A 25,331-nucleotide genomic window follows, 5' to 3' on the forward strand; every position below is an offset into this window, starting at 1 on the left:
GATCACTGGTGAAGTATTCACAGTAAGAGCCTTTCATTATGTAAGATTTTATGTTGACTTTTAAGATATGTTGATTTTAGGTTGTGCAACAGAGAAATTAAAACACTCTCCCCCACTGCATACATCTCTGCCTATATTAATAAACTGATAAAAGAACAGCCATTTTTTAAGCATTTGGTCTGACTTATACATTAATGCCCTCGAGTTACAACTGACACCAGATCAGCAGTTAAAGTACAGGAGGCTCTAAGAACATGGTGTGCTGTTTCTGCCAGTTCTCTGTGCCTCATCCGCAGTGAATGAAATAGCCGTTATCTCTGAGCACACTGATATCATCAAGTAGCTGCAGGAGGTGGACCACAGGAAGTGCTACAGTATTCTGTCTTCTGTTGTAGCTAACTAAAGGCTGGTATAAATCCCTGGTACAAGATTTTTTTTAGAAAAAATACAAATCTGATTTCTGTGAATATCCGATTGGAATCCGATCATATTTAGCAAGTGTGAACGGCAAAAAATCACATTAAATCATTCATACTGTATGTGGTTTGAAATCCTTTTGAAATCACATTTCTTGAAATCTGTTTCAGTCTGACCACTCGGATTGGATTTTACTTAACTTTTTAGCCTGTGTCACTTTCTCAATCCACGTTAAAACACAAACACGTTAGGCGTTGCTGAATGAAACATGCTGAATGTCTTTACAGAAACAAGGCTGTGTTGTTGGGAAGTGTAAGTTAAAATGGAAAATGACAATATAGAGCTGGTCTACACACCGATTTGAGTTTTGAGACCGGCGGAGACAGCAGTACGGAATAAATCTGCACATTCCAGCTTCCTATGTTTCTGCTGCTGCCTCGTTAGGTGTGTTAAGCGAGGTTTGATTTAAATCCTACGTGGCGCCTCATAGAAACATGTTATCATGTTGTAAGACAACATCTGTATTGCAAACTGTATTGCTGTTATTGTAGTTTTTAGCGTAGACATACCAACTCAAAAGTCACTGGCATAGAAACCAACACAGACATTCTGAAAAGAAAAAAAAAACTGCAACAGGACACACCAATCAGATCTGAATGGCTGCGATGCACAGTGTGGACAGTCAGTCATTTAGATGGATTCCAATCGGATACACAATTGAATTTGGGCTGACAGTGTGAACAAAGCTAATGTGTTGTGTACATGTCTGTTTTAATGGGTTTGGAAAGGCTTATTGTTGCAGTGAAGTGTCTCATATGCTGGAGCTACTTTGCATTACTTTTTGCATTTGTTTTTGTAATACAAAACTGTATAAATGCACTGGTTACGTTGATGAATTGTGCACTCCTACCTGCTGTGAAATTCCAGACGAGCACTGACTGTTTGTGTGGGTGTGCATATGAATGTCTAAGACATTTTTGCTCATAAAGGAGTAGGATGTTGTGCTTGAATGTGCAGCAGTACACTGTTCACATAATGTATACACCATTATAAAGGAATATCATGGGTTAAATACAGCTTAAGCTCTTTTGACATCATCTGTGGCATGCTGTCGATTACCACAGAAAATTATTTCAGCTCGTCCATTTGTGTCCAAACAAAAATTCATGTACAGTGTTGCACTTACATTGGGAACATTCTCTCTTTTTTCATAATTTTTCCCGATAAAAACACCTTTTGCAAATATATCAATATCAAAAAGGGATGTATATGTAAACCAACACACTGTCATGGCTATTCATAACTAACTAACTAACTAACATTTTGGTAAATTGTTGGTGAATATGTATAAATTTATACAATTTCATTCATACATTTTTGTATGATGCTTATGCCCCAACTGAGGTCGTGGTTTAGGGGTGGACCTTCATATTTACCTTTTTTCTAAAATTCATAAATTTTCATACAAAACTGCCAAACAGAATGCAAATTAGCTAGATTTTCTTATGAGATTGTGTTGCCATAAACCCATGGATCAAACTATCTGCCAAGAAAAATATCCACGCGTTACAAAACTTGACAACTTATTAATTATTATTATTATTTTTGATTTAACTGAATAGTTAATGATTAATTTCAATGATTTAACTACAAATATGTGCTTCACATTTGTTTTTAACCTCCTTAGACTGCCTTTGTAACTGGAGTACTATATGCATGTTTTTCCTTTGTTTTTAAAAACTATTGTATAAAATATGTATAAAAACATTCTGCAGTAATCATCAGAATAGCACATAGTGCATAGTGCACATAGGCAGATAGTTTTATTTAACCATGAATATTCCTATATTGATAGAAACGCAATAGCATCATTTTTATTTTAGCCTCACCAAAACTGCATACTTCAATTTTCTCAAATTTTTGTACTACTTTTTACCTTGTGATCCTGGCCTGCCCTTGTTTCTGAAAATGTCAGATCAAATAAGACGTAACACTGTGTGATTACAAATAAAGTCCATTTCATTCTCTCTAAAATAAATATGAATTATTTTATAAAACCATGTGTCTCCGTAATCCTTTAATTACAGTGGGGCAAAAAAGTATTTAGTCAGCCACCAATTGTGCAAGTTCTCCCACTTAAAAAGATGAGAGAGGCCTGTAATTTTCATCATAGGTATACCTCAACTATGAGAGACAAAATGAGAAAAAAAAATCCAGAAAATCACATTGTAGGATTTTTAAAGAATTTAAAATTGAAAATAAGTATTTGGTCAGTAACAAAATTTCATCTCAATACTTTGTTATATACCCTTTGTTGGCAATGACAGAGGTCAAACGTTTTCTGTAAGTCTTCACAAGGTTTTCACACACTGTTGCTGGTATTTTGGCCCATTCCTCCATGCAGATCTCTAGAGCAGTAATGTTTTGGGGCTGTCGCTGGGCAACACGGACTCCAAAGATTTTCGATGGGGTTGAGATCTGGAGACTGGCTAGGCCACTCCAGGACCTTGAAATTCTTCTTCTGAAGCCACTCCTTCGTTGCCGGGCGGTGTGTTTGGGATCATTGTCATGCTGAAAGACCCAGCCACGTTTCATCTTCAATGCCCTTGCTGATGGAAGGAGGTTTTCACTCAAAATCTCACGATACATGGCCCCATTCATTCTTTCGTTTACGGATCAGTCGTCCTGGTCCCTTTGCAGAAAACAGCCCCAAAGCATGATGTTTCCACCCCATGCTTCACAGTAGGTATGGTGTTCTTTGGATGCAACTCAGCATTCTTTCTCCTCCAAACACGACAAGTTGAGTTTTTACCAAAAAGTTCTATTTTGGTTTCATCTGACCATATGATCATCCAAATGCTCTCTAGCAAACTTCAGATGGGCCCAGACATGTACTGGCTTAAGCAGGGGGACACGTCTGGCACTGCAGGATTTGAGTCCCTGGCGGCGCAGTGTGTTACTGATGGTAGCCTTTGTTACTTTGGTCCCAGCTCTCTGCAGGTCATTCACTAGGTCCCCCCGTGAGATCTTGCGTGGAGCCCCAGATCGAGGGAGATTATCAGTGGTCTTGTATGTCTTCCATTTTTTAATAATTGCTCCCACAGTTGATTTCTTCACACCAAGCTGCTTACCTATTGCAGATTCAGTCTTCCCAGCCTGGTGCAGGTCTACAATTTTGTTTCTGGTGTCCTTTGACAGCTCTTTGGTCTTGGCCATGGTGGAGTTTGGAGTTGGACTGTTTGAGGTTGTGGGCAGGTGTCTTTTATACTGATATCGAGTTCAAACAGATGCCATTAATACAGGTAACGAGTGGAGGACAGAGGAGCCTCTTAAAGAAGAAGTTACAGGTCTGTGAGAGCCAGAAATCTTGCTTGTTTGTAGATGACCAAATACTTATTTTACAGAGGAATTTACCAATTAATTCTTTAAAAATCCTACAATGTGATTTTCTGGATTTTTTTTCCTCATTTTGTCTCTCATAGTTGACGTATACCTATGCTGAAAATTACAGGCCTCTCTCATCTTTTTAAGTGGGAGAACTTGCACAATTGGTGGCTGACTAAATACTTTTTTGCCCCACTGTACATTTATGATAAGAATTATGACCTAGAATTACATGACATCATCTCTTTGACTCTTTTAACCTTCTGTCTTCTGATTATCTGAGCTCTCTCTTTCTCTGCCAATCATTGCACAATTTCCTCGTTTCATTGGCTGTGCTCCCAGGTAATTATATGGCCTGTGCCTTTGGACATTGTGCCACATTAGGTGTTACAAGGACAAGTATGTGGGCATTGCCACCTTAATGCTTCAGCAGACCTTTCAGTGCACCCTACAGTCTGACTGAATGCAGGTGTATTCAATTAAAGCTCCAAGAGGTTCTAGTTTCTACATTTCCATCTCATTGAGGGTCTAGATAGCTCTGTTGCATTGATACTCAGCTTCCACTGTGTTAATGGCAGCTCTCTGTTGTCATGGCAGACAGTGTGCTTCTTGTTTTTTTTTATGTATATGTGTGTTTAGAACTACAATACATTTCAATCATGACAGCTCAATTAGTTTTAGCATGTTATTGTACTAAACAATGTAAGTATATTTGGTCTTGATGGACTAGATCTGCTACTCGCTGCTGTAAGCATGTAAGATACATTGTTGCTACATGAAAATACATAAATCCCCTAGCACATCTAGACAGGTGGAGCTGGGGAGGTGGAAGGTTTCTGATCTTATAATGTAATTCCTTGAAATTGCTGGAAGATTGCATTTAAAGATTCTATCATTTAAAGTTTAATGACTGAACTAGATAGTTGTTTATGAGCCATTGGTGACCTCTGGTTTAGGGTTAAATGAGCACTTACTCACCAAGATGCATGACAGCTAGTCAGTTAGCCTTTATGGAAAATAATGAGTTTGACTTTTTTTCCAACTTATATTAAATAGTCTAAACGATCCCATTGTGGTTTGCAGTGGTCTCTCAGTCTTTGAATGGTTATGACAACTTTCCTTCTGCAATATACAGGGAAATGTTTCATCAGTATTTAAACTAGCCGTTCTTAAAAGGTGGACTGTTCAAACAACAATAACACAAGAATCGTTTTCTAAGCTGGGCTTTGATGCACATCGAACAGTGAGCTGGCGAGAACCACGGGAGTGATGTCTACCTTGAGAACAGCGCCAAAGTTTCCTGTGTTCCACACTACAAGATGTTTCCCTCTGATCTTCCTGACTTAATGAGCCATATGGTGGATGTGCCAGGCAACACAACCAAAGGACTGCCAGTGCTTTGGTGTTATTGATGCTTATGTCAAAATACCAGATATGTGTGTAATTTGTCCATTATTTCTAATGGTTAAGGCTTTAGTAAGATCTGTGGGGTAACATAAAGTACTTCTCTATTTGACCCTGAAAGCATCTGCTGCTTGTTATCGTAGGAGAGAGCAGCACTGACATTTGGGGATTCAGAGAGGACACTTGAGTTCTACATGATGAAAATTTGATTGCTTTATATAAGAGTACTTTAGTGGAGATGGGCTCTCTGAGAGTCCCTGTTCTTGTGATGTGGCAGTGAGTTTCTGGAGTCAGAGGGAATCCTCAATCAAGAGATGAGTGAGGCTTCTTCCACTGGTAATGTAAACTGCCCCGGACAAGATTGCTACATCACAAGCAAAAGATACCAATTAGTCATTTTTAGTGATGACTGATGGTCATTCAAAAGACTGAAACACTGCACTGTTAGGCACTGAAGTATTACATAATTTGGAGCTGATTAACATTGATGCCAGATTTATTATTGATTTTTATCCCTTTTGGATTGCATCCATTAAGTTAAAGAAAAAACATACAATGTACTTCCTAGAATACCATGCTACTCCTTATTTACATTATTGTTGTCTTAAAATTCAGTATATGTGCTGAAGGAGTGAGATGAACACCATCATTTGTCAGTGGCTTATGTTTAGCCTAAAATAACTTGAGATGCAAAACTGAGTCTGCTTGTTGACACCATTTACAAAACCACCTCCATTTCTACAAAGTGCAGTCGCTCCATGTCTCTCCCATCCCATCCTCGGCAACTAATGAGAGTCATAAAGTAGGTGTGGGTTTTTCCATGCAACAAAACTGACCCATTTTCATGATGTGGGAGATCCACACTCTCTCTGTAGAGGCATTTCTACAGGAATCCATTTGTTCAAGAACACCTGGGCAGAGGATCAGAGATTAGCAGTGATTAATGGATGGCTTCTTACAGATCCTGCACACACTCACGGTCCATAAAAGTTGCAATTATGGTGCCATTTACTGAGGCGTCAATGAGTAACTGCAGATAGTGGAATTAACACTATTGATCAGGTAGTTCAAATAGCTGTAATTGCATACATTTTAAAAGCCAAAACTTCTGCTTCAAATGAAACATAATGCCATTAATATGGATCAGTTTTAAAAGTTTGTGTATGTGCTGGTGTGATGGAAACTCAAAAAACAGGTGTCACATGAGTCATGACAAGTCAAGAGAGTGGGGGTGCAACGGATCACAAAATTCATGGTTCGGATCATATTCCCACTTTTGAGTCACGGATTGGATTAATTTATGGATGAGCAAAAAGTGGTTCCTTTATTTAAAGAACGGTTCTTCGATACCACAGCAAAAATAACTAATAAAGGTCAAACATTTTTAAGACAAGTGAACCGTCAGTAATAAATAAGAACAAATAAGCCAATTACAAGCATAGATACATAAAATAGAAATAAGTTACAAATAATATAAGGCCTAACGCTAATATTCAGATATGGAAATGTAATAATTGAGTGTAAAAAAAAAACACTGCATAATGATCACTGTAAAACTTAAGTAAAGATTAATCTTTGTTAAAGTTGTGTTTCATTGTTTGATTAACATTTATGACACAGACAGCAGCAGGTATTTATCCAATATACTGTATAGAACATACACATGCGATTTCTTTCTCCACTATTTACGCTTACTTAAGACATAACCGACTGTGTTTAGGAGAATACTTGCCTAGACCGGTATTTTGAGATAATTTTATTTATATGTGTCCATTCAAGCGTGAGGATATGTGAAAGAGGATTCTGTGTTTGAAATTAATTCAGCGCATAAGCACTGAATTGAGTTGTCTTTGGCCTCTTCATGTGCTTGAATGGTTTTAAATGCTTTAATGCTTAAAATGGCAACAAGTAGAAACTTGTACAAATGATCAGCTATGATCTGTTTCTCCACTACAAGTGAGTGAACAATGTAAATCCAGGAAGGAATTTTATATCAATATTTAAGATAGCCCATAGGGCAGGGCGGTAATACTTTTTGGTAGACTGACTGGAAGACACAACAGCCCTAGGACATTTGGCTAGCTATTTTATGAGCCTTGAGACGTTCATAAAAGCTAGTGAAATAAGGCCATGAGGCTAATTTACAGTAAATTATGTAACCTGCTAAATTCTCTATATATAATTTTTGATTGTCTTAGAATTGACATGAAAGTATATAACGTCATATATATATATATATAAAGTAATATATAAATTATATATAAAGTAGTAGTATATATAAAGTAAAGTTTATAGCAATATAAGCTAATAAAATTTTCTGAAAAATGTTTGTGAAGAAATTATCCAGTAGCATGTAAACAGTCAACAGTTGTGGGCCTAGGACAGTACCTTGAGGGGCACCATGAAATCACCATGCCATTATGTTCAGTTATATGAATTAACCTATGTATTTTACTGAATTAAATTGGATGATAAACTAGAGACTTGTCAGAACAGCGTCTGTCATTTTCAAAAGGTACAAACTGCAAATCCAACATTTATGCAGATAGAAGTGATCACAGCCTGAATTGTTTCTTTCAATTCAAATTCTAAGAACCCTTTTGCCTCAGTTTTGGTAATTCTTTATGCTAGGTCTTTATGCATCTGCTTAGAACACTTTACAGCATCATTTCCACAAATAGCTTGAATGGGATAATCCATTTTGGTGGCATTTTGGTGAAGGAGAGAGAGAACGAAAGTAGAGAGCGAGAAAGTGAAAATGAGTAGGAAAAAAAGATGGAAAGGAGAAGCTAGGGGCATTATTACTGGATAAAGTGTTGAGGATGATGTAGTGGAGAGCAATGGTAGCCTAAATGAGAAATGGGGAACGTTTCAAATGGAAAGGAACAGTAAAATTAGACTAGAAATTGGACTAGGAGTAAAACTAGTAAAACACTTAAAGGGATAGTTCAGTTAAAAATTAATATTTGGTTGTCATTTACTCACCCTCATGTCATTATAAACTTCTATGAATTTTTTTTTTTCTGCAGAACACAAAAGAAGATATTTTGAGGAATGTTGGCAAACAAACAGTTTTGGTTACAATTGACTCTCACTGCATGAGTGGGGAAAAAAATAAAACACATATATCATCTCATATCTAAAATCTTTTTTTTTTTGTTCCACAGAAGAAATAAAGTCATACAGGTTTGGAATGATATGAGGTTGAGTAGATGATGGAATTTAATTTTTTCAGTGAACTATAACCTTTTAAAGGAACCAAAGCAACAATCAGTGTGGTGCAGAAACGTCTCGTGCAAAAATGGAAATTCTGTCATGTTACATTTTCCTGGGAACACAAGAGGGGAATTTTTAAGAATCCTTAAAAAAGAGTCCGCTGCATCTATATTATAAATTTGGGTGAGGAAAAAACAATTTTAAGTTTAAACAGTGATCATTGTCTCCTCAGCTGAAGCAATGAAAATCTTATATGTGTACATCTTCAGATTCAAAAATGGATTTGAGGTCATTTATTAAAAAGTAAAAAAATGCTGAAAAATAATGAGATTTTACTGCTGCAGCCAATGTATTTTCAGGGAATAACATTGTATACATTGCCCTATTCCTCAAAAAAAAAAAAAAAGACTCAAAAACTTGGGAGTATATAATAGACTATTTTTATGGTGCTTTTTCACCTTTTTTGAAGCTTGACAGACATGATTAGTACGAATTGCCATTGTCTTTGCTTCAATGGTAAAACCAGGGTAAATCATTCCTTAAAAAAGATAAGAGGAGAGAATATTGAGTGAAAATGTGGGTTTTTCAGAGATGAAGAAACAATATACATGGTGGTGGGATAGGAAAAAGAAAGTGACAATGGCATGAAATGGTAAAACAGGAATGGTAAAACGGTGACAGTTGTCCTCTTACACAATGTGGTGGCTCTCTGACCCTTGAATGCTCTACATCAGCTCATTAAACTTAATTCCCCAGGGTCCTGAGAAGCACCACTTTACACTTTATGTGTGCACCTGTTTTACGAATTTACAATACAGTGTCCTGAAGCCCATAGTTTTGTATATCAAAATCAACAGGCTCATGTGGGTGTGTGTATCCATTGAGAAATGTTTGAGAAGTTCAGTAGAATTGCTCCCCATCTCTTCTGACAGCTGGTTGCTACGTGCATTGTATGCATATGTGTGCGACTGTGTGTGTGTCTGTGTGTGCGAGGCGGGCTCCCGCTCATATAGGGCAGCAAACCAGAGGCAGACTCAGCAGTGGCAGCAGCAGCAGCAGTGTGAAGACTCTTCTTCATCTCTGTGGCTGGATGTTATCACTCTCTCTCTCCTCTGTGGGACAAAAATTGTATGTATGTATGCTCTCTTCCAATCTCTCGAGAAAGCTTTCTTTTTAGCTGTGGCTCTAATGAATGTACTGCAGATGGAGTCCTCTGTGGCACGTGTGTGGCATGGAACCTGTGTGGATAGGGAGTTTAATCTTCTGTTAACGTTGGTGTGTTCAGCTGCGTGATGGGATCGAAAAGTCAGGCTCAGGTAAAATAGCTATTTCTTTTGCATTTGAAATTATTTGAGCGTTTTTGATAAATGCGAGCTAGTTGTGAAAATGTGTTGTTTGTACTAGGGACTGTGTTCATTCTTGGGATAGTGTTTGGTTTCTAAAAGCGTGTGGTTGGAACTTGAGAGGGATATTATGGATGGCACAAAAGGAGTGCTGGAAGGGAAGAGAGAAAAGAGGAGTGAGGTGTGGAGAGGGAGAGGAAAAAGGGTGGGAGACCGGGGGATTCCTGCTGTTTGTTTTTGTTTTTTCCTCACAGAGACAGCTGTCAGGGTTTTTTTTTTTTTTTTTTTTTACACCCAGACAGCTGATAGCTGGAGAATAACAGCAGTATTAGGCAGCATCCTGTGAAATGACCACAGAGAAGTGTTTTCTCAAGCCTATTGAGTGTGAAGTGAATGATAGTGGAGGAAACACCCCAGGCTGCAGGATGTGTTTGATGGTGAATTTCTAGGTGCTTTGATGAAATTGGCATGTACCTGATGTGTTTTATTCATTTTACCATGAGTCTGAATGGGGCTTACTGGACGTTTCCTCTTCAAACCATAACCAAATGATTGCATGAAAGTATACGTGAAAACATGCAAAAATGTGACATTATGAAAAATTGTTCAGTGCAGTAGGAGTCATATTTCATATAGGCATGCTGTGGAAAGTTTGAGTTTGAACAAGTTGTTGGTTTTGCAAACAAATTAGGAACAAACAATAGTGTTTTCTGTGATGGGGAGAGCAGGCATTGTAGCGATTCTTGGTTTAGGCTCTTCTATACAAAAGAGATTTGTAATAACGCTTTGAAATCAAATATTTTTGGCATATTAGCAGCCATTACTCATGTCAGTTAAATATATAACTTATTTGAAGCAGATACACTTAAACTAGATGTTACTTAACAACACCCATCCAATTGCTAATAAAGAACAAATCAAGTATACATTTTAGTGGCTTCGATCATGTGGCAAGAGACTGCACCAAAATACTATTGTGTTTTAGACGTAGAGCCTTTGTAAAGGTAAAGGACATGTTGATTAACCTATTTTGCTATCTTTATTGCATAATTTGTTGCGTTTTATTGTTTGTGTTCCATTGTTTTCTCCCTGCCTAACCTTATTAGAACAGATCTGTGGTCCACTAGTTGGGGACCACTGGCGTATATAATGGAAAAATGCTGACATTTGCTAAACAATCTGGTTTAATCACCAATAAGAAAGTCTCTGGGGAACTGAAAATCCAGTCTGGCAGTTACACAGTATTTATGAATCGTTATTGATTATGCTGCACTTACTGTATGAAGAGGGATATAGATGGCATAAGCATTCCTGCAGTTCAGAATAGGAAGAGAGAGAAGAATGCTAATGTGAGAGCTACTCTCAGGATTAATTAATTTGCTGAATTATTCTCTGTCTCATAGAGTAAGAGTCTCATAACTAGATTTGCCATTGGAATTATTAATTCATGTGTTTGATGTACAACTACTGAGCAGGTGGATTGACCCTGTCTCACCTCCTTCATAGTCTGTCTCTCTTTCCTTCCATCATTTCCTCTGATCCTCCACTTATATACATAGAAAAGCCTCATTCTGCCTATTTTGTCGAATATGCCTGATAGAGATATTATGCAGCAATTAGTTCCAGTCCACTAATTTGATTGGTTGAGCGAGCCAACTGCACTGGAATATTTCACTTTTTGTATCTCTGCTCTTTGTCTGTGTTCGAATTCAGTGGTTTGCAACTTTGCAACTGAACTGTTTTTGCTGCCACTGCAAAAATACACAAAATACCTGACAATATTGTTTTTAAAAGGTCGGTTACTTGATATTAACTGTGGTAAAAAAGCAATATCACACTCGAGTGATAACATCTACTAAGGTCAAACCTGAAGTCTTTGTAATGGCTTCTTGAGTTTATTTTGTGTGGCAAGATGGCAGCCGTGCAGTGAAAAAGTTAAGGTGTTTGTCATGTTGAGAAGCATGCACAGCCAATCAGATGAGATTCTGCTGTGATTGCTGAGTCTGTTGATTGCGGTGGGGGTAAAAAGGTTGGCCACTGGCCATAGTCTAGAATACAGGCGACTGTAGTATCTCATAACAAAGAAAAATCACTAATGAGATCTCTTTAAAGGGATACTCCACCTAGAACAAGTACATTCTCTGATTTCTTCACCCCCATGCCCTCCCAGATGTATATTTCTTCAGATGAACACAAATGAAAAATAATCCATCTTCGTGAGCCCATATAATGCAATTGTATAAGACCTCTAAAGTTGGCAACTCAAAACGTCAATGTTTTCTGAAGTGAAATGTGTGTGTTTGTGTGTGTGTGACAGAGAGAATATTAGTTTAAAACTTTTTTAACTATAAATCATTGCTTTCGGCCAACTGTCATATGAGTTGATATCAATGCCAACACGTGTGTTGTGAAACAAAATAAGAGATGTAGAAGCACAGAGGACCAGAACTTGTTTAGTTTAGTATCTTTTAGTTTCAGAAGACATTGAGTCATCAGCTGGGGTCATATGGATTACTGCCGTGTTGGTTTTTTAAAAAATGTTTTTTTACATTTTTCTGAGCATCAGTACACACAGGCATTATATGAGCTCACAAAGATGGTTTATTTTTCTATAAATATTTGTTTGTTTTCAACTGAGGAAAGTAAGTTTTATAAATCTAGAACTGTGTAAGGGTGTAAGGAAATTATGTGGAGACTTTACTGCACTTAGATTTACAAGTATACAAGGTCTGGATTCAAAAGTTGGTGATTTCAATATGAAATCATATCAGATTTATCCATGACCAAAAATGGTATTTTCTGTTCACATTTTCATAATTCATAATTTCATTGCTCTTTACTCATTGCATGTCAACAATGATCTGATTTGTTTCTGCTTTTATTTCTGCTAAGGAATTTTAGGAGAATCATTTGATGCTTAAATGAAACTGTTTCCTGAGCTATGAAAGAGCAACCTTTGATTCTGAGTAACACAGTTTTCCTCTGGGATATTCTGCACAGGCGAGATAATGCTGATGAGACATAAAACCTTGCATATCTTCAGATTCATGCTGCTTTTGTTGTAACTGATGCTGAAAAAAAATGCCCATTTGCTTATAGTTTTAGTCATCCTCTCAAAGCAGTTTGACCTTTTTTTAATGTATGTTAACACTGCAATGAAAGTTAGATTAGGCCTATCACAATTATTTATTCGATCTAATTGCAATTATTTGAGAAAACTGTGATATTTGCCGTTCAAATAAGGGAATTAAAATAAAAATCATATATGAAGGTGTCAAAAGCAAACCTGAATCCATTTATGCGATATCAGCAGCACATGACACTTTCATTACACATGCACATGTCTAGAAATTCACAACAGTGCTATAGTCGCTCTCATGCTGGATGTCTGCCAACCCTACCTCTCTCTGTCTATCAATCTATTCTCATCTCCTCTCTTACTCTCTTTCTGTTTCACCTGTCTGGTCATACAGTTTCACATGTCACTCTGGAAGCCTTTGTTCCTTGTTACCTGTATGTCTGTCTGAAAGGCTCAACTGTATTCCTCCTCTCTCTCCTACATTCTGGCCTTACCTGTCAAAAGTTTCAGTTTATGTGGACATATTTCCAGGTTATTATTTCTGTTTTCACTATGACCTTTACCTTTTATTTCTTGTGATCTTTCATTTAACATTCATGAATTCAAACAGTTACAGTGCGCCACTTTTGCACATGATATTTCAGCACGATATCCTGAGCCACAAGTATGCAATACACACATTTTCTTGATCTTTCTCACATCCCCCTCTCTAACACATTTCCTTTCTTACACCTTTCTCTTTATCTCTCTCTCTGTGTATTCATGTGCACAATGTATGTCAGACCCAGCCGTGTTTTTTTCACTGGAGCTGTGTTGGTCTGTTCGGATAGATTGCCTGTCATGGTGCTTCCCTGCTGCTTTGCTTTATTCCGGGTCACTTCGACCTTCCTCACCTGTAGTTTCTTCTCAGACTCAGCATCCTGATCTGAGTGCTGTTAATGCCTGAATATCGTGTTACATGATGCTGGCTTCTTCAAACTGTGCAACTGAATAAAATGCCTTGAAAAATTCTATAAAGAGGTCTGCATTTTGTTTCTTTTGAAAATGGATGCGCTATGTGTATATGATATTTTATATATACGTATTTTTTAACATTTAGCATTTTAGTAGATGCATTTAACCACAGTGACTACAAAAGTAGTCTTACTGTATTTTTAAGACACTGTCACATTCAAAAGTAGAGGTAGGTTACTTGTAGTAGTAGAGTTTTTTAATGAACACATGCAATATTAGTCAACATGAAACTGAAGTTGTGATCATCTTCTGTATTGTGGAATATATATTTGAGTAAAACAGCTTCTCGAATAAGAGAATATGTAGGGCGGGACTTGTTTTTTTCCATCGGGAATTGATTAGATCATCGTTGTTTTCTAATTGCTGTGAGTGACTGGTTTTTGGTGCACGTCATCAGATAAGAGATGATGTTGTGAGGGGAAGTTAATATTTTTTATTTAAAAATTGCAAGGGCACATGAATAAAAATGTGTATATAAATCATTCACAATAAACACTACAATATTCCATAAATATTTTTTAAAAATGTCACATTATTCCAGGTAATGCAAACATTACTGATGTGCCATTTTATTTATTTTTAATTAACTGTCTCATTGTAGGTATTTCGGTATTGTGCCCTTAAATGTATTTATATCAGTTTACAATTTTAAAAACTATTTATTTTAGGTGAGTGGTGAATGTATAGGTCATATATTTTTTTATACAGTTTTATGCAAAAATTTGGGCACCCCTAATAATTATCATAATTTCAATTTATAGTCTGCTGGGCTTTCAAAGCAGCAACTTCATTTGGATATAAGTTATACTTTATGGAAACAGCAACATTTCAGTTCTGAAATAACATTTATTGAATCAACAGATACAATGCAATGTGAATCATAAACCCATACAGGTGCAAAAATTTGGGCACCCCAAAGGAATAATGACATCAATATTTAGTAGAGCCACCCTTTACTGAAATAACAGCCTGTAGATGCTTCTTATAGCCACCGATACGTCCCTAAATTCTGGCTGCAGGCATTTTTGGCCTTTCTTCCTTGCAACATTTCTCTCAGTTCAGTTCCTCTTCAAATCAAACCATAGATAGTGCTCAAGTCTGGGGACTGGGATGGCCTTTCTAGAACATTGCATTTGTGTCTGTGCATGAATCTCTTGGTAGATTTGGAACAATGCTTTGGGTCATTGTCCTGCTGAAACAATCAACTCCGGCATAACTTCAACCTCTTAACTGATTCTTGAACATTGTTCTTAAGAATCAGGTGATACTAGGTGGAATCCATGCGACCCTCAACTCTGAAAAAGATTCCAGTACCTTTGCTTGCCACAAAGGACCCTCCACCAAATTTTACAGTAGGGAGCAGGTTCTTCTCCTGGAACGCGGTGTCGTTTTTCCACCATACAAAGCACCTCTGGTTGTGACCAAATAACTCAGCCATTGGGCAGCCAATGTTGCAGCGCCCGGGGAGAAATTGGGGGGGGGGTCTCACCTCAGTCGTGGTATTGATTGTGGAGAGAGCTGGTTATTCACTCCCCCCTCCTGCCAGACCTGAGACTTAAACCTGCGACCTTCAGGTTACAAATCCGACTCGCTATCTATTAGGCCACGACTGTCCCTTTCCTTTCCTATCTTTCCTTCACAAGGACTGCTCCTGTGGCCTTCCATTTTCTAACTATATTTCTGACTGTGGAGACAGAGACTTCAAACCTTTGTGATAACTTTTTGTATCCTTCTCCTAATATATGTTAATGAATCATTCAGTTTTTAGATCATTAGTGAGTTCTTTTGAGGTTCCCATGTTGCTTTTTTCCCGTAGAGATCAAGGATAAGCACAACTAATCAGCTACCTTAAATATCCTTTTTCATTATTGGTTGCACCTGTGTTTGGAGTGTTAAGGTTCATTGATTCAATCAAATGAATTTTGTGTTGCAATCAATCAGCATTAAGTGACTACAGGTATTCAAATCCCCACAAATGAGAGGCTGCCCAGACTTTTGCATAGCCTATTTTTCACTTTAAATTTTATTTCACATAACTCAGTACTGCTACACTAAGAATTTCTGTCTGAAAAACATCACATTATCCAACTTTATCTAGTAACGGAAAGGCATAACACTACGATCTTTTCTTATGCAGAAAGAGCCCATTATTATGCAGCCTCAGAGGGGTGCCCAAACTTCTGCACGAAACGGTAAACGATACATACAATATATGAAGAGTTCAGATGCAAAAGCCTCTAAATGCCATCTGAAAGTTTCTTCTAAAATGACCATTTTTATTAGGCTGCTATGTTTAGGTTCAGTAATTTTTCTCTAATAGCAATGTATAGGTCCTTTTCTATGCAATTAAAGTGAAATAACTGAACATAAATATAGGAGCCTGATAAAAAAAAATGCTCATTTTAGAAGAAAATTTCTGATGGCATTTAGAGGCTTTTGCATCTGAACTCTTCATATATTACTTTTTGTCTAAACACTTACTGATAAATAAAAATAAGAGGTAAGTGCTAAGAGGTAATAATATATATTCTGTATTTTATTTTTAATTATTTACACGGGTGATTTTTAGATTAGATGTGATTTCTACTATATCTGCAACCATTGTTTAATGTTGCAGTCTAGTGTAGGAGTCAGATCTTGGCAGAGCAAAGATATTTCTAATCGGCTAGCCTTTCCCGGTTGTTTTCCCAACAGAGTTGCAAATTAGGAGAAGGCTTAGGTGGAATATTTAGATACCTAATATAATCTTTGTTTAAAGCATCAAATTGCTTTCAAAAGTTTACTTTAATTTTTGGTTACTATACCATAGACGTGAGTGTTTAGACACAGTTGGTACTTTTACGATCTTTTGATTGTTTATAACATAAAAAATTATGATAGTGTGCTTGAAAAAACTGTTTGTGAAGCTGTTAAATGACAAATGCTCTCTTGACAAACATCATGTCAACAAGCAGGTTCTTTTTGCATTGATTTACACCAAATATTATGGACTAGACAGTGGGAGGACATGAGCAGCAGCTAGCTTGACTCCTGCTTCCCACAGCCTCACCTTCCTCTTATGCTTTTTCCTCTTGCAGTTTCATCGGCTTTCGCTCCTCTCTACTTTGTTGCTCATCAGAAAAGTTTCCAATATCTGACTATATGGCTCCAATGAAGAGCTACACCCTCTTGATCTCCAAGGTGTCCTTCATACTGCATGATACAACCAAAGCATGCCATGATAAGCTTTTCCCTTTGGTCTGGATCTGCACATGCCCAGGTCAAACACATACCGACCCCAGTCTGTCCATCTGGAGCCTTTCCATCTCTGGATTAGCCAGACCAGTCCTCTTGCCCTGGCACCACCTGCTGGCCCTCCTCACTGCAGCTGGTTCCGGAAGGGTGAAAGTGGGTTAGGCGTGTGCTCTGAGCCTCTGGGTCAGGGGTGGATACATCGGGATTGGAGGGGTTTAATGGAGGTTTATAATAGTCACAGTAGCCAGAGGCAGGAGTCTATTATAGATGGTGGCTCCCTTAGGGCCCGCTCGTGGATCTACAGAACTACAATATTAGGGCAGAAATGAATAGAAATGGAAATATGGAACATTATCAACTCAGAATTATGGGGCTTATATATCTGTTTTGTGAAATTTGCTTAAAGTGCCCCCCTTCTGGAGTTGATCAGCCATATATAAATCATATATTACTAGAAGTACAGCTTTGAATTGGAAATCAAAGCTGCTCTGTTGTGGTCTCATTAATTCAGTGTCCTAGATATTTCGAATGCAAGATATTTATTGTTTAGTTATAGTTGCACAAGCAAACTCCACTTGAGGTTGCCGTAGTGAAGGAAACAGCTCCAGAAACAGTGTAAGATTACATAAGAGTTTGTTGGCTTCAATATTTGATGGATTGTAGGTGGACAGAGAGATCTGTGTTGAAATCTGTGCAGAGAAATTCACTCACTATGGAAAGTCACTTAATAACGGATAAAAACTGAAGGGGTCATATGTGAAGTAATGAGACAGAAGTGGATTAGACACTTTTATTACCAGATGACAATATGCTATTATTACATGTGGTATATAGCTAATAATGTGCTGCTGTAAATGTGGGAGAAGATCTCCAAACTTTGCCAAGAGGATGTTATTTAGGCTGCTATTTAAAATCTGAATGATCTGACAGGAAAACAACAACCTGTAAGTAAGTGTTTGTTACTCAGTTCACATGCAAAGAGGTTATCCTTAGTCTTTACCCAGTAAACCAGGAAAGCCTTGAATTTTATTGGCTAAAAGAGGGTGACACCTCTTTTTTTCTGTGAACTGACCTCTAGTTTAATTCACAGAAGGTAGGAGTGTTAGGCCTTTGAGTATTGTTGTGGACAATAGGGGGCCTTGTAATAAAAAGGGTAGAGAACCCATTATTTGAGTTTTATACTCAAATAATGATTATGTGTTGTTCTACTTTGGGGACTCAAGTTTCCTTCTGTTTGTTGCTTTACTGCTAGGATGAAATATATTTTTTCTTGTGAATGTAGTTAAAGGTTACATCGGTTGACTTGTCAAGAGCTGTGTAAAAGGTTCTTGATGCCGGTGTAGTAGCTTCCAGCTTGCCTCATCTCATTTTATTACCTTGGGGAGATTGCAGTCCCCAGAGGTATACAAGCATCAGAGGTTAAATGGTGGCAAAATGCTCTTCTCAGGCATCCACGACTAAGAGTTTGTTGTCTAATGGTGGATGTTCAAATGAATTAACCATGTAGGATTAGCGGAGTAGTTGATGCGATTACTTTTCACAGTGTGGTCTTGGTGTCATGAAGTCTTATGCTGACTTCAGTAAGTGCTTGTTACATATTTTATTGTCTAAATGGATTGCTTTGCTGAAGATTGTTGAAGCTACTGCCTAAATTGCTTATTGATTACAGTGAGTGAATAGCATGTTGGGAAGTGGCATATTCTCCAGAGATGGTGTTAACCGGCACTGTTTTGTCTGGGCTCACTTTGATTACAAACTAAATCATCCGGTCATTTAGATAAAGTATGTGCCTACAATTAATTGGTTTTAATGTAATATGGAAAATCCAATTAGTTGTGGGCTTTTTCCCCCTGCATGTGTCTCTGAATCTTGTTTGTACAGAATATTTGTCTTCAGTAAGGCTCCTTCAGTTTTTAATGAATGACCGCTAGCTTGTCTTGGTCAAAATGTTTGAACATTTCTCCTCAAGGACCACCTGTGGGCCCTTATCTAAAGGCGTCTTGTTCTACAAAGCTTTGTTATTCCCTGATTTCCGCTTTCGGATAGATTTCCAGGACACCCCAGGTGTATTCCCTCACCACTTAGTCCTGTCAGCAGTGTGCACAGACTGAACAAAAGGAAACTGGAAAAAATGCATTAGTACTCACATACATATGAAGTAGTGCTTTCTCTTTTATTTGTTTTATCAATGTTCCCCCTAATTTTTCCATTCTCTCCTTCATCCTACTTGGATTAATTTTTTTTTTTTATTGTGGTAAATTTATTGTGTTTTATCTGACAGACTACATAGAATAACAACATTGATAATGATTAGAATTGTTGCTTTAGAATGATTACTGAAGGACCATTTTAAGTTCCAATTCTCGCTATTAACAAATCATTAACTACGACTTTTGCCTCAAACTCCTAATTTGCTGCTAATTAATAGTTAAGAAGGTAGTTGTGTAGTTATGCATTGTGTAGGATTAGGGATGCAGAATATGGTCATGCAGAATATGTGCTTTATAAGTACTAATAAACAGCCAATATGTTAATAAAAGGCATGCTAATAAGCAACTAGTGAGAATTGGTCCCTGTACTAAAGTGTTACCATGGCCCTGTCCCAAATGAAACACTTCATGTGCACTTGCAGTCTTACGGACTTACATTAACCACCACGTACAGTACGCGTGTCCGTTAAGTCCACGAGACCATAGGCTGTCCCATTCCTCATTTTAGCGTTCAGAATTTGCGGCCGTTATGTGCCCTCGATCCGCATTTCAGCCGAACCCACACTGGGGCGAGCTCCGCAGCAGACTTCTACCCAACAGTGAAAGCGGCATTACGTCAAAAGTGCGGACTCAGAGGAAGACCGCGAGGGTTTAGGGTGCGATTTGGGACAGGGCCCATCATGTGACACTGAAGACTGAAGTAATGGCTCCTGAATGTTCAGCTTTACCATCACAGGAATAAATTACATATTAATATATTTTAAAATAGAAAACAGTTATTTTAAATTGTAAAAATATTTTGCAATATTGGTGTTTTTACTGTGTTTTTGATCAAATAAATGCAACCTTGGTGAGCATTTGTGTGTAAAATAGCTACTCTACTCATAGCTGTGCCACTCAGATACTGTTTTGCTCAGTTCTAGACATTAGTTTGTGGAATCAAAAGCGTGCATACTGCTTGTTATCCTGATTACTGATGGTACATAATGGTATGTTTCCTGTTGTGATAAACTAAGCCAACATTCCCACAGTCCCCTGAAGCACTAAAACATGATAATTGCCACCAGACCTCCAACAAATGACCACAGTTCAGAAGGGCATGTTGGCCTACTTTGACCATACTTTAGGCAGCTGTATCTTTAGATAAAATGCTGTTTTTTTAGAACAGTTCAGAAAGGATGATTCATGTTACATTCAAAATTATTTCTGGATCCACCCAAACCATCCTCCACCATGAAAATGTAAATCTATTCAGTCATGTCTTCCAAACACTCATTTATTATTTCCTGCAGTGTTTCACATTTTTCATTAGTATCATCTTATTTTCTAGGCTCTGAGTGCATCATTGATTAGATGTCCTGAGCTTCTTCCTTCAGGCTTCTTTATCATCATCAGTCATATTCACATATGAGCTCACCTGAATCAGCCTTGCTTATAAAACCTTTTTTTTTTTTTTTTTTTCTTGGAACTTAGTAAATGTGATTTTACAGGAATGTTCTTCTTTGTTTTCAGAGTTTGTTGTCTAGTTTCGGATTTACCTATACCTTAAATGTCTCATACAAAGTGAATAGTAGCTTTACAATACACAAGGTGTCATATTACTTACTGAAGACACAAAAGTTCAATCCATATATTGTTTTTTTGTGAATGAGTGTTTATTCTTTTTTTTTTGCCAATGTTTTTCTGATCATTTTGCAGTAAAAACTCTTGTCAACAAAGTCCAGTAGTCAAAAGTGAACAAATGTCATGTGGTTAGTATGTTTAGCATGTTTAGTATGTGGTTTATGAACTTAATTCAATGACTTAAAACCACGCATAAACTTGATACATGCTATTCACATTTTACGGTAGCATACTTTGTGCTCAATACAGTTTAATCAGATTTTAATCGTTAAAATGCTATAAGTAACTGAAATAAGCACAAATGTTAGGGCTTGTTAGAGCAATTAAAACCAGGGTTAAACATATTTCATTCAAAGGGTCATCAATATTCAATTTCTATAAGATGACTATGGCGCCATATTTCACTGGACTTACCTGTTTTTAAAGCTAATATGCTACGGTTTAATAGGCTACGGTTTTATTCAGAAAGTTCCTTAATAAATGATTTTCAAGGTTTCATCTGTAATTTTTTATGTTTTTAGCAACTATCAAACTATTTTGCAAAAAAGTCTATTTGTTGTGTTTTTTGTTTAAATTACTTTGGTCTTGGCATAAAAATACATTGTTTCTGTTACTTTATGGGTAAATGAATGAATGAATGGTTGCTATATATGTTATTCTGACAGCAACAATGACTTCATTCCTATACGCAAGTTATGACAATTTCCTCTTTGAATGGAGCTAGATCTGAGTGATAATTTTTTTCCACAGTTAATTAGTCACAGAATGTCTTCGTGACATATTTCTGTCCAGGGTCGTTAGTGAAGTTCTAACTCTATCCTCAACCTCATTAGCAGATCTGTCCCATCCATTCACTGCCCATATTAGCATCTGGCTCCAAAGGGTCAAGTGTGTTTCTTTGGTTTCAACCAGTTACATGAACTTCTTTAATACAACCATTAAAATCATACAAGGTTGGAAACTGACGGAAATATAAAAGAACGATTATTTGTTAAAGATTTAAGAATTTAATTTCTTACTTTTTCTCCAAGTCTCATAGTAAATTGCATGCTGCAGATGTGCTGCCTCTGTGAAACACAATTTCTTGTCATTTAAATTTCTATGTAAATACATTTATGTAATAACTTGTGTGAATACACTTTTTATGCTATATAATTTGCTTAATATTTGCCTTCCTTTGCAATTATAGATTGAATTGGGTCATATCCCTGTCAGAGGATCTCTGTTTTGGACAGTACTTGTACTGTATCCTAATAGTCTTAATAGTAGATTCTGCTGATGAAAGCTACAAGACACTGCACAACTTTCAAAAGAGTTATTCTCTGAAAATCCTTTACCTAATTTGGTGTTCCCATTCAAAAATGACTGGCTTTTATAAATGTTACATCTTGGATTCAGTGTTTTTGTCAACTTGTTTTGGAACTATATGCCTCACTGATCTGAGCTTATTTCAGTTTCTGAGTCAAAACTGCATTATTTGTGGATTTTTTTGTGCGTGTGTGAAATCTGTCAACTCTGATCAATATCTGCAAACTGCCTCTGACTTCCAGTATAATGCTTTATTCTGCAGACTTCAAACTGGGTGAGAAATTCAGACAAAAGTTGTCTAGTGTTTTCCAGCCTTAAGATCAGAGGCTTGATTCAAAACATGAATCTGCCCTCAGAAAGTCAATGTTATTTATCAATTGTTGTTGTCTAACTGACAGTCAGGAGACATTTCTGTTGTGTTTGTAGTCAGAATGGTAAAGGTAGTGAGATTATTATCAAGAGGAGAGATCATGACTCATCAGAACCAAACCTTCAGGTCTTTTGAGAGAAAACAACGTTCACACAGATTCATTCAGAGCATGACTCAGATTTTATCACAAAAACATTTCCTTTTTTTGCCACAGGGATCAGGAAAAGGTAAAACAAATGTGATAGTAAGTTACGTGTTGTCTTTTAGTCATCAGATGATATGGCTTTTTAGCCCCACACATTTATGAGAACAATATTGTTCTCAAGTGCATGTGGGTTTAATATCAGTCATGTCATCAAACTACTTGACTGAATCTGACTTACTCAATTTCCATGAGACATTTTCTGTGGGTTAATTTCAGAATCTACTGTCCATTTATCACTTAACATCATTAGCGTGAAATATCTTTCGTCCACCACCACGCTGGGTGCCACTCTGATTATCCGCTCTGTAATTGTAGCACTTCTCTGTTGGCAAACAGAGACGTGTTACATAAGCAGCATGATAAAGGGCCCTGTGGATTCGTTTATGGTGTACGGACTTTATAAAACCCTACAGTGCCTCTGCTTCAGCCCAACCTGTCTCTGCTTGCATGGGTATGACAGAAATAGCAGCTGATGGAACAAGCTCACCGGCCCTGATGGGTTAAGGCTGAGTGGGCTGAGGGTGGATTAGAGCTTCCCGTAGCTCAGAATCCTGGGTAGGCGTTGGACTGGATCTCGCTCCAGTGTTGCATGAAACATTCCCATATGTTCTAGATAATTACACAAAGACATCCTCACAGAGTACTGGAGCTTTGACACATTTTCTTTTAGCATCTCCAGCCTGGTTTTTTGTGGCATTTGATGTATTATACTCTATATACAGTAGGCTATATGACATTGTTTTGCAGCATATGCCAGTGCCTGAATTTAAGTGAAGTTGCTTGGGTAGATATCCAGTCAAGGATGTTTTTTGGTCATAATATTTAACAAGCACACACTGATCTGCCGCAGTACTAAAATCAGGTGAAGTGAATAACATTGATTATATAGTTACAATGGCACCTGTCAAGGGAAGGATATATTAGAAAGCAAGTAAACAGTCAGTTCTTGAATTTCATTTGTTGGAAGCAGGGAAAATGGGAAAGCGAAAAGATCTGAGTGACTTTGACAGAGCGTCTCCAAAATGGCAAGTCTTGTGGGTGTTCCTGGTATGCAGTGTTTTGTACCTGCCAAAAGTGGTGCAAGGAAGGACAGCCACTGAACCAGTGCCAGGGTCATGGGTGCCCAAGGCTCAGTGATGCACTTGATGAGCGAAGGCTAGCCCATCTGGTCCAGTCACACAGAATAGCTGCTTTAGCTTAAATTGCTAAAAAACTTAATGGAAGGCAAAAAGGCAAGCCAGCAGAGGCAGTGATATGCACTAGGCCAGAGGTCTCCAGCCCTGCTCCTGGAGAGCTACCGTCCAGAGTTCAGCTTCAGCCCCAATGAAACACACCTATGTCAGCTAATCAAGGTCTTCAGGGTTACTTGATAATTGGAGTGTTGGAGCAGGGTTGGAAGTGAAGGCTGCAGAAAGGTAGGTCTCTAGGAGCAGGGATGGAGACCTCTGCTTTTGGGCCATGTTCTGTTGGAAACCTTGGGCCCTGGCATTAATGTGGATTATACTTTCACATGTACCACCTAACTAAATATTGTTGCAGACCATGCGCACCCCTTCATGTAAATGGTGTTTCCTGATGGCAGCGATCTCTTTCAGCAGAATAATGCACCTTGTTCAGGAATGATTTGAGGAACATGACAAAGACAAGGTGTTGACTTGGCCACCAAATTTCCCAGATCTCAATTGAGCATCTATGGGATGTAATAGACCAACAAACCTGATCCCTTGAGGCCTTACCTTGCAGGTTACGGGACTTGCAGCTAATGTCTTGGTGCCATGTTCAGAGGTCTTGTGGAGTCCATGCCTTAACTCATCAGAGCCGTTTTGGCATTATGAGGGGGCCCTACATTAGGCAGGTGGTTTTAATATGGCTGATCAGTGTATAATTGACATACATTATAATCATAATACATTAGGGGTATGACTAAGATCTGACTATTAAGGCTATTAGTCCTGAATGTTTTGTCAGTAGCCCAAGATTTAATTTTTAATCTTGATTGCATTTTTGTTTACCCATTTTAATGCAATGGTAATTAAATTAATATGAAAGTGGCTATAATATAACATCCCACTGCAGGTAAAGAATTGGACCACCTCTTTCATTATATTGAGAATGTTCATGAGCTTAACTGCAGGCTCAAAAGTCAATGGGCTGTGGAGGAGTCCAGTTCAGCACATGGGATGATTTGAGAAAATATGCAAAAAACTAATTCAAATTTTACAATATTATTATTAGATACTCTTTAATTTGCTATTTTGCATATATTATGTTACAGTGGCAAAAGCAGGTCAGAAATCATTTTCTTGCCTAACTTTCATACTGATTTAATTTTGCATGACTTATTAAAGCTACAAGTTATCCAGCCAAGAGCAGTTTTTAAAAAAATATTTCTAATCTTTAAAATGTCTTGTTTTCAAAATTTGCATATGTAGGCCTGTGTGAAAGAATTTAGAAAATTCCTTTTTGCTTTACTCCAATTGTCACGAATCTGGTCTATGAACTTCCGTTCACTCACCACCAGAGG

The 25,331-nt window shown here is 37.5% G+C and overlaps 1 protein-coding gene across 8 annotated transcripts in view; it reads left to right on the forward strand.

Annotated features, from left to right (window-relative positions):
- The window catches only part of mctp1a (multiple C2 domains, transmembrane 1a), a 170,695-nt gene that overhangs the window by 27,868 nt on the left and 117,496 nt on the right, over positions 1-25,331 (forward strand). The window contains exons 1-2 of one of the 8 annotated variants that reach the window (XM_058775038.1): positions 9,479-9,553; positions 9,707-9,737. The exons of 5 other annotated variants lie outside the window; for them this stretch is intronic. In XM_058775038.1, coding sequence (XP_058631021.1) covers positions 9,714-9,737 — 24 coding nt within the window. In that variant the 5' untranslated portion in view covers positions 9,479-9,553; positions 9,707-9,713. Of the gene's footprint in view, positions 1-9,476; positions 9,554-9,706; positions 9,738-25,331 lie in introns of those variants that run through there. 2 more of the 8 variants (XM_058775037.1, XM_058775039.1) reach the window with 2 other exon arrangements.

This window comes from Onychostoma macrolepis, chromosome 05 (genome assembly GCF_012432095.1).
Source record: "Onychostoma macrolepis isolate SWU-2019 chromosome 05, ASM1243209v1, whole genome shotgun sequence".
Lineage (NCBI taxonomy): Eukaryota > Metazoa > Chordata > Actinopteri > Cypriniformes > Cyprinidae > Onychostoma > Onychostoma macrolepis.